At 39.9% G+C, this 13198-nt stretch overlaps 1 protein-coding gene across 1 annotated transcript in view; it reads left to right on the forward strand.

Annotated features, from left to right (window-relative positions):
- Window positions 1–13198, forward strand: part of LOC307022521 (uncharacterized protein) — a 60830-nt gene that overhangs the window by 33386 nt on the left and 14246 nt on the right. Inside the window, exons 2-5 of the mRNA XM_079655338.1 lie at window positions 10321–10389; window positions 10647–10675; window positions 11231–11287; window positions 12818–13057. Coding sequence (XP_079511464.1) covers window positions 10321–10389; window positions 10647–10675; window positions 11231–11287; window positions 12818–13057 — 395 coding nt within the window. The remainder of the gene's footprint in view (window positions 1–10320; window positions 10390–10646; window positions 10676–11230; window positions 11288–12817; window positions 13058–13198) is intronic.

A 13198-nucleotide genomic window follows, 5' to 3' on the forward strand; every position in this document is an offset into this window, starting at 1 on the left:
CACCAATTTCCTAACCCCCCCAGTTTCACCTCCCTCTTCTTCTTTTTCTCTCCACCTCACCTTTCCTGTACCTCCAACCTCTTCTTCTTCTTCTTCTTCTCTTCCCTCCCCATCCTGCTGAAATCGGCCTCGGCCAAAGCAAATAGACTGACACGCCGCCCGTATTTTATAATTAATGGTGTTTGAATAAATACACTTAATAATTCATCGTTGTTATTTAAGGAGAGATTGATGGATTGACTGAGAGAAAGTATAAGAGACAAACAGAGCAGAGATCAGCTCTGAGGAAAGGTGGGAAATGGACGGCGAGGGGGAAAGAAGGCACTGCTGTATACTGATGGAGAGAGGGGGCTTTAAATAGAGGGGGGTAGGTGTTGGTAACAGAAAATGGGGATGGGGTGATGGCCGTAGACGGAGGGGGGAAGGGAGTAGAGGTATTACACTGAGCGAAAGATGGATGTGTCGATGGAGAGGAGCTCGGCGCGATGGAGGTGGGGAGAATAAGGAGGAGATGGAGGCGAGGGGGGTATTTAACGGGACAGGAAAGGGGGACAGGAAGGGGTAAAGAGGTCAAATAAGCGCTCTGTTTAATTGGGAGCCAATTTAAGTCGGGGTCCAATCGATAAACCTGTAAACCTAACCATCTAACGGCTCGCAGCACGCACCATAGATCACCAGAACCCAGGGCGGAGGATTCAACACAACTCATTCTCCGATTTATTAATTTGTTTACACTTGTAGAGCACCGTAGGTCATCAAACCTGGTGCTGTCTTTTGCTCGCGAAGAAATATACAAGATCAGATCCTAAATCGGAGTGTGTCACAACGAAAAAGCTTGATTTTAGATTTTGGTGAGGGGGTTTCTCGACACACAGTACGGGGATTTGTTATCCTTGAATCCAAACAGTCGGAACATCAATATCCCTGCAGTCACATGACAACCTCATAACTCCAAATTGAAGGATAATATGATCTTCTATGGGTGGAGAACATTCTGCCATCCCTGGACTTATGAGCTCGTTCAGCCTCCATTAAATAAACGTGATCAAGGTCAAGCTGAAAACGAGGCTTTTGACTCTTTATAATCCTCACAATAAAAATAGCAAGTATTTTTTTTTTTTTTTACAATTTGATTTGAAATGTTTGGCAAATTAGCCAACAATGTTTGCGAGAGTAAGCGTTATGAGTGAACCATTTTGGGCAATTAATTTTTGCCTCTTTTTTTGGCAGCGCAGTACATTTTCCTTCCATTTTGTAATTTGATTGTAGGAGGAATTTTTATTATGGGTTTACCCACGAGTGCTATACTTCTGTCCTGCCGTAACAGCAACGATACATCCGTGTTAGTTCGGACGTGAAACTGGGATTTCAGGGCGGGCGTTTCATGTCTCGGCGGCTTCTATCTGACCTTTTTCCTTTCCCTTTCTTCCTCTCGTCTCATTTTTTTTGTCATCTCTCTGTCCGGTTTGTCTGTTCATTTTGTCATTGACTCTGTTGCACACAATCTGCCCCCTCCCTCCTCATCCAATCGCTCACACACACACACCATCAAGGCGAGGCTGTGTGTCTTTGTTAGTCCAATTGTCACTGTCTTTTTCCTTCCTGCTATTTCCTGTGAGGAAGCTCTGTCACACTGCAGTTCGCTCTTCACTTCTTCTTCTTCAATAATCTCACTGCAATTTTCACAAATGCTCTAAATGTGTGTTTCTTTTTTTCTCATCTTTGCTAATTTACTCCCTTCTGCTCAGTTATTCACTAACTGTCCCAGCATCCCTCTACTCATCCATTCACTCGTGTCCGCTCTTCCCATCAGCCCTTGCCTTTCTTTTTCTCATAGGGGAGGGAGGATTTTCCTCGTCTAATTCTCTTCTTCAGCACACCTCGTTATTTCTTACACCTCCAGCCATTATCCTAGCTTCCTACATGTTTTGTTGTTGCCTGTTTGTCATTTGCTTGTGAATTTCTTCATCTTCCTTCCTCATTTGTTTTTCCGCCTTCCTCTCATGCGTCTTCCCTACTGTCCCATCACCATCCTCCCTCCCTCTGGTTTCTCCATCATTCCCCCTGCCATCTTTACTCCCCTTGTCTTCCTCTTTGAAACATCTCTGTCATGTCTCCTAGCATCCACCATTATCCCTCTAACATTCCCAAAATGTTCAACATCTTGATTCCATTTCCCTTCTTCCTCCTTCGTCCACTATCCCAATCTTTACGCCCCGGCGCAGGGATTCTGGGTAAGGAAGTAACACGCAGTGGCCATTTCCTCTCCCCCCCTTGTCCTCCCTTCCTTTATTTCTCTGTTTCCATCCCTCCATCCCTGGGTTGCGCTCCTTGGGGAGGGCAGTAATAATGGTGGAGAGAAGGAAAGAGGGAGGGCGCTGCGATTATTGTCTTGTCGGGAGTCAGAGGAATCGATCGGCACAGAAATATGTGGTGCGAGAAAGAGGTACTGTATCGGATATAATAAACACTCTAGAGACATATTCGAAAAGCGCTCGCCCTCGTGCACGCCCACATACGCTCGTGAACACACACATACAGCATGTAATCACTCTCTGTCTGACTCGCATACGTGTGTGCACAAAACACAGTTGTGCATAAACTCATACAAACGGTACTCATTCACTCTGGAGAGGCCGTTTCTGTTTCTCAGTATTCAGATGCATGAAACAAGTCACTTATGGAAAGAATCGATTGCTTAGAAAGAGGATTACAGATCAGCGTATGGTGTTGTTTTGAGTTGTTTCATTCTTATACTCATGTTAAAGGCCTTTAAACAGGAAGTGATTAGCATTTCTGGGAAGAACACTGGAAATTGCTTACAGCTGTAAAACTGTAAAATATGGTGAGGTTAAATTCCTTTTAAATGGGGTTTTCTCCTTTTTTTATCAGGCAACTATGATGTTATTATTACCTGAGGGAAAAAGGCAGAACAATCATTTAATATTGGTTAAAAAGTGTAAACGATAGCGTAGACATTAACATGCAACACTCTGTTTGCCTCACAGCGAAGCCTCCGCTTACAGGCAGGGAAACATGTTTATTCTTAATGATTAACACTCTCACAGGTACACACACAAACATGTGAGGAGCAGACGAGCTCACACACAGACACATACACATACACATGGACACACACTCAGTAATCTTTCATTGCTGTTGCCTGGCAACGAGTCTGTGTGTCCTGTGCTAGCAGAGCGCTGTCCAGTGGTGCCATGACCGCTGCGGCTGACCACTACTGAAGGAAGGAGAGGGGGGAGGAGGGGGAGACAGAGAGTGGAATAGATGTAGACACAGAGGGAGACAAATTACACTTTTAGCCAAACAAATATTTCCCTGACACCGAAGTATTACATTTTTGGTGGACGCAAAAGGGCAGATTTAACAGTTAACAGTTGCGGTGATAACAGTCTAATGTAATGGAGCAGAATCTAGACTTAAAGCCTCAAAATGACTTAAAATAAGAAATGTGTGAAATAGAAAGTGAGCGCAAAGAGTAAATTGAAGATGTTAAGTTAAATTCAGGACATATCTTTAACAAAAAAATTACAAATTTACGCTCTAAATCTAAAATAAATAATAATTTATTTCCACATAAGACAGTCATAGTTGTATCAATGCATGCAGCCATTTTAAGCAGCTATTGCAGAGTTATTTACCTCTTATGGACTCGTTATATTATGGATACCAGGCTGAGGTTTTGCTCTCGCAGTATGTGGCCACAACAAGTGTCAAGGTGAGCTAGTTACCAGTGTGCTGACCATTAGCTTTGCCAGAGGTGAGCTCACCCTCCTGCACAGAAACATGGTCCACATAATTAGAATCATCTGCACCAATGTGTTCACATGTAGCGCAGAAAAAAACATTTTTACACAACACATATGAACAAGAAATACAAAAGAAGTACAGAAGGTGATAGCTAGACTGGATGTTAGAGATAACAATGTACGGAGAGAATGGAGGAATAAAGGGAGGGGAAGACAGGTAAAGAAAAAGGGGGGAAGGTTAGAGAGAAATGAGGAAGAGAAGAAGAGGAAGACATGACATGAGAGATAGATCAGAATAAATCATAAAAGGGCCAATGGAGGACAAAGGAACGTAGGAGGTGAGGGACACAGTGAAGGAGAAAGGATGCTTATTAGAAATGACAAGGTTGAACCTCAAGCTAACTGGCAGCTTTTTGTACAGGCTACCTGTTAGCACTTCCTGTTTGTTTGTCTTTTAACATGAGTATTTACCCAAATACGCTTACCTAAAACCCAAACATAATTAGTTTACATAAGAAAGTGAGTGCTTGGAACAAAAAACAAAACTCTCATTAATTTTTTTAAATAATAAGCAATATATATATATATATATATATATATATAAAAAGGATTGTTTTGGGCCTCCATTGCCTTGATTGTAGAGACAGAGTTGAAGGGGCAAAAGGTCCCAGGCCGGAATCGAACCCAGGTCCAAGCTCTGTTCATGAGCCAACAGCTCTACCAACTGAGCTACATAGCAGCCCAAATAGGCCTATCTATGATACAGAATATGTTGCTTTATATTAGTCAGTTGGATATAGAGCGGATCATTTGTCAGTATAGGTTAAAGGCATATATATAGCCAGGAGCTTAGAGGGAGAAAAAACTGGAATAAAAAACAAAATCCAAATTTATTTTCCAAAATATTAATAATATGATGCAATTTCACAAGTTCTGCTGTGTAATATGTACATGCATCAGAATCAGAATCAGAATCCCTTTATTAGTCCCACAGAGGGGAAATGCACATTGTTACACCAGAAAAAGAGCCACAGATAGCTTAATGTTACATGCATTAAAAAGCAAAAAAAATGTTTTGCATAATTAGATCATCTCTTGTTTTGTAAAAGGCAACCTCTGCTGTAAATAGTTGCGAGACCTTTGAAACACAGTATATAATTTAGAATATGAAATCAAATGTACACAGTTGGGCGACATCATTTGGAAGTATAATTCTTCTGCCACAGTCACAGTCTTTCATATATATATATGCAGCATGTTCTCCGCTCATTTAAAGCTGAATATATTCTCATTACTTGCAGCCCAATGCGTTCAGATACACAGCTCTGCTTTGTTTTCAGCTGGAGAGATGCTCATTAAAACGAGAACAAAACACACATTGTCCTTTTTCTCACATAGTATGTGGTCATGCATAATAGCCCACCCTTGCTGTGCATCAATCCCGTTCTGTTATGAAAGGTAAAAGTTGACCTTTAAGTCACACATGTCATTCATCTTTTATAAACAACAACAGGAAAACTATTTAATGCACATGTTAAACTTTTAAAAAACGTTTTGTTCACATGTTTCTTTCCTCGTTATGGGTCAGTTGGGTTCGAAGTTTGTTTTGCAGATCTTTAAATGTTATTTCAGCTTTGACTTGTTTACAATGGTCAAACCACCAATGTTAAAGTGTATTTAAATCATAACCATTAGCCTGCACTCATTTTGAACTTCTTATAATGGTTATTAATGTTCAACACCACAGATTTCAAATATTTAGTTGCCTGTCCTTTTCCTCTTAACTTTTTACTATCTAACACAACTTGAAAACCAACGGCTGTTTTTTGTATTCGTTTTTTATTACAATTTTTCATGCCAATATGACAAAAATATTCTCTAGATTAGCTTCTCAAAGGTCGGAAGTTGCTGCATTTCTTTGTCTTATATGACTTGAAATTAATATATTATGGTTTGGGATTTTTGACACGACAAAACGAGCTAATTGGAGACATCTCAATGCGATGGGAAGAATAAAAAAATATAATTTTTAAAATATTATAAGCTGAACAAATTCAACAAAATAAATATTTCTATAATTTTGATAACTGGTAAAAAATAGCAGTTTCCCTTTCCTTTGTGACTATAAATACTTCTTTACCGCATATTTTACATAATTTCACAGCTGTTTTCAAATATCTTCCCATTACAGCAGTTGCAGCTCCGCGTGTGTTTGTTTAGTGAATGTGACAAGGGACAGGTGGGAGAGGCTGTGTGTGTGTGTGTGTGTGTGTGTGTGTGTGTGTGTGTGTGTGTGTGTGTGTGTGTGTGTGTGTGTGTGTGTGTGTGTGTCACTGCGAGGCGCGAGCTGGACGAGACCATGTGCCTGACCTTTGACATCCACACGCCAAACAGCGGCACACCCCCCCTTTCCCTCAAACACACACACAGAGTAACCCACGCGCCGTCTGTCACCGGCCACTGACAGGCGTGACCGAGGCGGGGTGGGTGGGCAAAAAAAGAGGGGAGAAAGGGGGTGAGTTTAGGACCCCTCCAGCCATCCTATTCCCCCCCCCTCCACCCATTCCCCCTTTTCTAATTCCCTGACAGTGACCCTGCACCCCCCTCTTTTTTTCCCCTTTAACACACCAAACACACACGCAGGCTGGCCATGTCAACCTCTGAAGACAGATACATCATCTGCCCTCTCCCCCTCTCCCCTTCCTCTCTCTATGCTATTAGTACTGATAGGATGAGCATGAACGGGGGGGGGGGGGCTGCATCCGAGCGGCTGCTGTCAAACTGCCCCGGGGTGGAGAAGTGTGTCAGGACGGTGGTCACTGCACCTCAGAGGGACATTTTTCACTCAAATCTAAATAAAGAACATTTTCAAAATAAAAGACTTGTAGATTTAGTAGAGAAAAGTCTTATTTTCTGTTTAGTCCTGATGAAAGAAAAATATGACTTCATGCGTACTGGACATCTGGGACATTTGGGGGTTCAGTGTGTTTGATTTGTTAGCATATATGAGGTGGTGGGGGTTGAAAGGCCCCATGGCCAGAGGGGTTAGGGCAGGGAAAGATGGAGGGGGGGTGTTAAAATAATTGTATGGGATCCCTCTCTTCATATGCTGAAAGGATAAAGGAGCAGGGAATAGTAATGTGTGTGTGTGTGTGTGTGTGTGTGTGTGTGTGTGTGTGTGTGTGTGTGTGTGTGTGTGTGTGTGTGTGTGTGTGTGTGTGTGTGTGTGTGTGTGTGTGTGTGTGTGTGTGTGTGTGTGTGTGTGTGTGTGTGTGTGTGTGTGTGTGTGTGTGTGTGTACATGTGTGTGCACATGTGTGTGTGTGTTTGAAATGGAGTGTATTATATCCAACCCGGTGTTGAAATGAATTGGATGCAACATTTTAGTAAATTGTGTTTCTTAAGTCTGAATTTTGTTCAGTTTTTCATGTGTATGTCTTTACAGAAACGCCTTTAAAGATAAAAAATATGGCCTGAATTTGTAGTGAAATGTCTTAAATCAATCATTCAAAAGTCTTAAAGATGCTAAGACGTGGGAGGAAGGACTTTATTTGTAGTTATTTTATTATATATCTCTAGATAAATAAAAACTCGTTTTTTTTATAATTGACTGAATGTGGTTGCATTAAGTGAATCACAATAGCAGAGATAACAGAAGTCATATCTTGTTTTCTCTCAGTCTGCTAGCTAGTGAAGACATAAGACTTTTTATGATGCAATCGTCATTTTAGCAACATTTTCCCTAAACCAAAATCATTGATGTTCTTTCGTTCATCTCGATTATTTCAAAGTCTTAGACCTACATTTCATTCTGAGTGGCATTGAAAACGACTTCAAAGTCTTAAATCCAACTTGTCTGAAGATATATAAACCCAGCTGGGCTTAGTAGTAATAATTCTAACAGGTGTAATTGTAGTAGTAGTAGATGTATCAGCAATATATCAGTACCTGTAAAAGAAGCTCTAAGTAGAAGCAGCAGTAATACATAGATCTTGTGTAGCAGTGAATCAATATTAGAAGTATTTTAACTAAACAATACAACAGATACTGGTTCATTAGAACTATAAGTCCAGTACCTCTGTCTCTGTCAAATATAGCTTATAGACGAAACTGAGTAGCCTAACTGTATATGTTTAATACATTGCCTTGTATTTTCGTGGTGATTTGTTGCTAGTATATATAACTTTAAAAAAAATAAAAAGATGTAGCTGAAGGTAAAAGAAAACCAATGAGTATCGAATAATGCAACTTTAAATGCATTTAATTTAGGTCAACTTAAAGTCTCTATTATGTTACTGCAGTATACTACTCCTCAACGTTTGTCATTGTGAATGACAGGTTACTTAAAGGATTCAAAAGACCGATTAAGGTTCTCCCGGGTTCTCCGTACAACGCATTCAGCATTTCCAGGAGAGTGCTGCCCCCATGTGGTGGTTTTGTGTAACTGCAACGCTCCACTAACAGACCTCAGTCAGTGCTGGGTTTCCTTTTCTTTACAATAATGCAGGGGGTTTCAATTTGATAAATTTGACATGTAAAAGTTTTTTAAATGTTTACATTATGTTTTTTGATGGAGGCTTTTGACAAATAACACAAAACACTGACCAACAAACAATCTTATATCCTTTTATATACCAAATGTTTGCGAAAGGACCACCTATGTTGAGATTTTTGCGCATGGATATAAAGAAAATATAAACTTTGCATCTCTTTTCAGTGCACAAATATCTTTAGGAAATATTGATATTTGTCTTGTCTTTTTAACCTTTGTTTCCACCTTATTTATATTTAATATTTCCCTTTTTTTCTTTGGATTTTAAATGCAACCATACATGGCTCCATCTATTTGTCTTCCTTTCTCCTACACCTTTATCCCCCTCCATCCCTCCTTCCACTTCCTTGCATCACACCTTGAACTTGCCTGTGACCCTGATGATAAGATTACCACACATACACACACACACACACACACACACACACACACACACACACACACACACACACACACACACACACACACACACACACACACACACACACTCACACCAGGCTTATATATCATTTGCAATAAGCCCTTTAATTAATTTTTTTCAAGTATTCATTATTTCCGTGTGTGTGTGTCCTCTATATGGCTTTAATTATAGTGAGGAAGAACAGAGGAAGGATGGAGGATCTGAGCCGTGGTTTATCATGTGTACTTTGATTATTTTCGCACATCTTGTCAAAAAACGGAGAACCTGCCATCAGAACACATACACTAATTCACACAGAGCTCATATTTTGAGCTTTGGCTGAACTGGCCGTTCCTCGCAAAAGATTAAAGCTGAAGCCGTAAAATGAGCTACAGAAATTAAGAGCATACTAGTCCTAAAGGACAGTTTTATCCAAGATGGCGGCGGCAGTAGTGCTGAGTAATGTCTGGTGCTCAGGTAAGCAGTTCCTCTGGTGCGTTCTTCCTCCACCAATTACTGCTACATCCCAGAAGTCTCCACTAACACAAGGAACAGCGGTGGTAGTTAGCATGATGTCTGCCAAAGAAAAGCTGATTCTTAATCCCATGCTCACATCCCGGGTCAATAAAGTTTACATTTAAAGAGCTATGGGAAGGTACCATCACTTTTCTCTTAGCTACTTCCAGGTCGCATTTAATGAGTAAAAAAGAGAGTTCAAAAAATATTACGCACCTTCGCAACTTGTATTTTTAGAAACTTAAAAAATATATATTGGCTTTATCTTAAAAGTGATGCATTTCTGATTTGATTTAGCCAATCTAAAAGGGTTTCATCGCCAGCACTGGAGTGAAATGTATCACAGTTCAAAAGTGAAATCCTTTCCACTTCTTGTTGTGAATAATACAGTGACAGTGAGTCAGCCCTCTTTTAAAAAAGAATTAGTTCTTAGAATTATTTGTTGCTTTTATACCAGAATTTGTATACCTGTTCCTTTGACTTCCTGACAGCGTTAATCTCAGTTTGAATTGAAGTGAATGAGGCCTACTGTAGGACTGACCTCTCATTCAGAGAGCAGAGGCTGTTTTATTCCTTTGTTTGTGAATCTGAATGGCGAAAGAGAGAAGAAGCAGTAGATGAGTGCAAGGACAAGGTTAACACACAAAGAAAATTTGAAGATGTGTAAAGTGTGTGTTTTTCTACACTGGATGTTTATTGATTTTCTTTTTACACCTATTATTTATACATTTGGCCAAAATGTTAAAACTCAAATATCAGTAGATTTTTAGGCTGAAACTAGAAAAATCCCACCATTTAAATGTGCATAAACAGCAAACAGTGTGTCCACAAATGCCATGGAATATTTGTATGCAAATTATGATTTGCATAAAAAAAGGTTGTGTGTCTTTCTGTCTTCGCTCGCAGTTTGTGACATACAGTGATCAAATGTTGCAGACATGTCGCAGATAATATTATTTTCTCCCCCGTCGGCCAAGAATTTGAAGCAACAACGTTTGCTTTTCTTACCACGTACTGTAGCTTCGCCTTATGTACCTCTCTGTATTCACAGTGACCCTAACTGATGTGTGTGTGTGTTTCTTACAGATCATATCAGGATGTCTAAAGCAGCAGAGGAGGAGAAGCCTGGGGCTGAGTATCCAGGGGACAGTTCAGGTAACACACACCAAACCATATACATGATCCATGACATGAGTAACAGTGACACTTTACTTACACGTATTCAATCATCTTATTTCAATCATGAGACAAATGAGAAATCATTTGTGTCAAAAAGCAGTTTCCTTTCATGTTTTCTAGTTAATATTACACCCTTATACAACATACTGAACATACTGAACATACACACACACACACACACACACACACACACACACACACACTGACTAATAAGCGCCTCTTCTGTGTTTCAGACTCTGACAGGAACAGCCCTGATGACCAGGTTGGTTTTCATTTTATTCTGATCCTTAAATATTAGAAGAAATGTTACTTTTAATTGTAAAAAAAGTTTGTATAGTCATTAAAAGAGTCATTAGGGGGAAAAACGGTGACATTGTATTTTGTAAAATGTGTTTTTTGTCTCTAAATCGGATGAAGTCTATCACATTGACTAAATTGTGACAATTATTGATTATTTTGAATGTACTGTAATTATCACAATAAAGTGACTTTATAGATAAATGAATTCATCACAGCAACAATATCTGTATCAAATGATCACAATCCCATTATATTTGCTTATCTGTTCATTATAAATACACTCAAATCATACATGATTTAACAATAACATGGAAATGAACCAAGTAATGAGCAATAATTCTTAAGCTTACTTTCTGACATTGAGCTTATTACCGTTTTTGTTGTTTTTTTAAAACAAGATCGACTCACAGAATGATGGGAACTCCTTCCATGTGGCTCTACAGTTGTTTTTTTAAGTTTCATAGAAAGATCTACTTTGAAATGTGCCTGGTTCTTTTTGTATTATGTGCTGCTGCAGGTTCAGCCGATGAAAACAAGCCCCTGCAGCATCTCCCCCACACCGGCTGGCAGCAAGGTGAGCCACATCTGACATGCAGTGTGTGTGTGTGTGTGTATGTGTGTGTGTGTGTGTGTGTGTGTGTGTGTGTGTGTGTGTGTGTGTGTGTGCGTGCGTGCGTGCGTGCGTGCGTGCGTGCGTGCGTGCGTGCGTGCGTGCGTGCGTGCGTGCGTGCGTGCGTGTGTGTTGTTTTGGTCAATCCTAGCTAATATCCTGACAAAAAAAAATGGCTAGCTTCAAAGCCACAATCCGCATGAATCAATCCTTTATGTTTTCATATAGAAACCATAAAATTAGTCATTATTTTAACGTCCATTTACCATTTAAAAGAAATGGTCTGAACAAAATCAACTTAATATATCAGCTTATGGTTCTTCTCCTTGAATTATTTTAATTTGATTTATTCTTGCTATTATATTTGATTGTATTGATATTTTAGTATAAAACCTAGGTGCGTGTTCCGACAGTTCCTATATTGGTTCGTATGTGGACGTGTGGGAGGAGGCGGCTTAATTATGGTGTGTTTAACAGCTTTTGAGCCTATAGAGTAGACGGCACTGAATATGCAGAATCATGCGAGGTGTGTCCCCGCCCACCTTCACTGATATTCAGAGAGCCCTGAGAGAAAAGGCAGAAAGAAGGAAGGATGTGAGTGAGGCAGCAGTGAGTGATAGACGTAGAGTTGCAGCACAGTGATGGATAGGTATGACAGTAAGAGGTCAAAGGTCAACAGCTTTTCAAAATGTCTCCTACATCATGAAAACGAGGAGGATTGACTCAAGCTTCTGGACAGCCATCGAGCACACTTTATATTTGCAACAAGGAGGAACCTCAAGATTAGTAGTCAAACTCAGGATAATCATGAGGCGTCTTTGACTTTTTCTTAATTCATCTGCACAATCGGGTTTGTCTTTGAATGCTTCTACATTCTGAGGAACCTGTTACCTGGCTTCAAAAGCGTTTGTGAGAGCGGGTCCATAACTGGTTTGTTGCCTAAGCTGTACGAGACTTAATTATGCAGCTGCTGAAAACCAAGTTTCTTTTGAATGCTCGTTGATGTTGCATCAATCCCTCTCCGGGTTTCAGACTTCAAATGCATGCTTACTAAGACATTGAAATGAAGTCATAAGTGGTGTGCTTGCATATTTACAAATGTACTTAAGTGTGTGGACCCGTCGATTGACTTTTCCTCACAGTTACTGTATGTAAAATGCAGACATTTAAGCGACAAAATCTTTTAGGATTAGTGCTTCTTGTCTACATGCTCCTCTTATATATGAGATTAATCCTTATAGTCACAGACCCACTGGAGTCCTAAGAGGATTTGTGAATCTTATATGGACCGTAAACATTGGCAAAACTTGGGCATATCAATTTGAATGTTTGACATTTTCTTGCGCATTTAACCCCAGTTTGATTTTGTGAAAATTCAGTATTATTACAGTTTAAATGTGAGGCCGTGTGTTGCTTTGGTAACAATCTGTTGATAAATGCAGTCCAAAAAAAGTAAGGATACTAACAGAATCGTGCCTTTTTCATTGACTTTAGGGAAAGAGCGAGGAGAGCTCTGAGATCGTCCGTAGCACCATTCCTGCTCTAACACCTTCCCAACAGCAGCAGCAGCAGCAGCAGCAACAACAACAACAACAACAACAACAACAACAACAACAACAACAACAACAACAACAACTACAACAACTGCAACAACAGCAACAACAACTACAACAACAACAACAGCAACAGCACCACCACACACAGCTGATGCTGGCTGGTAGTCAGCTAGCAGGGGTAAGTCAACAAAGACCAGTGATAAAAAATTACATTTATCTAAATTAAATGTTGAAGTACTTGTACTCTATCTGAGTATTTTTAATTGATGCCATTTTATACTTCTACTCAACAATATATTGTACTATGACAATATTATTA

This window comes from Notothenia rossii (assembly GCF_949606895.1).
Source record: "Notothenia rossii genome assembly, chromosome: 10".
Lineage (NCBI taxonomy): Eukaryota > Metazoa > Chordata > Actinopteri > Perciformes > Nototheniidae > Notothenia > Notothenia rossii.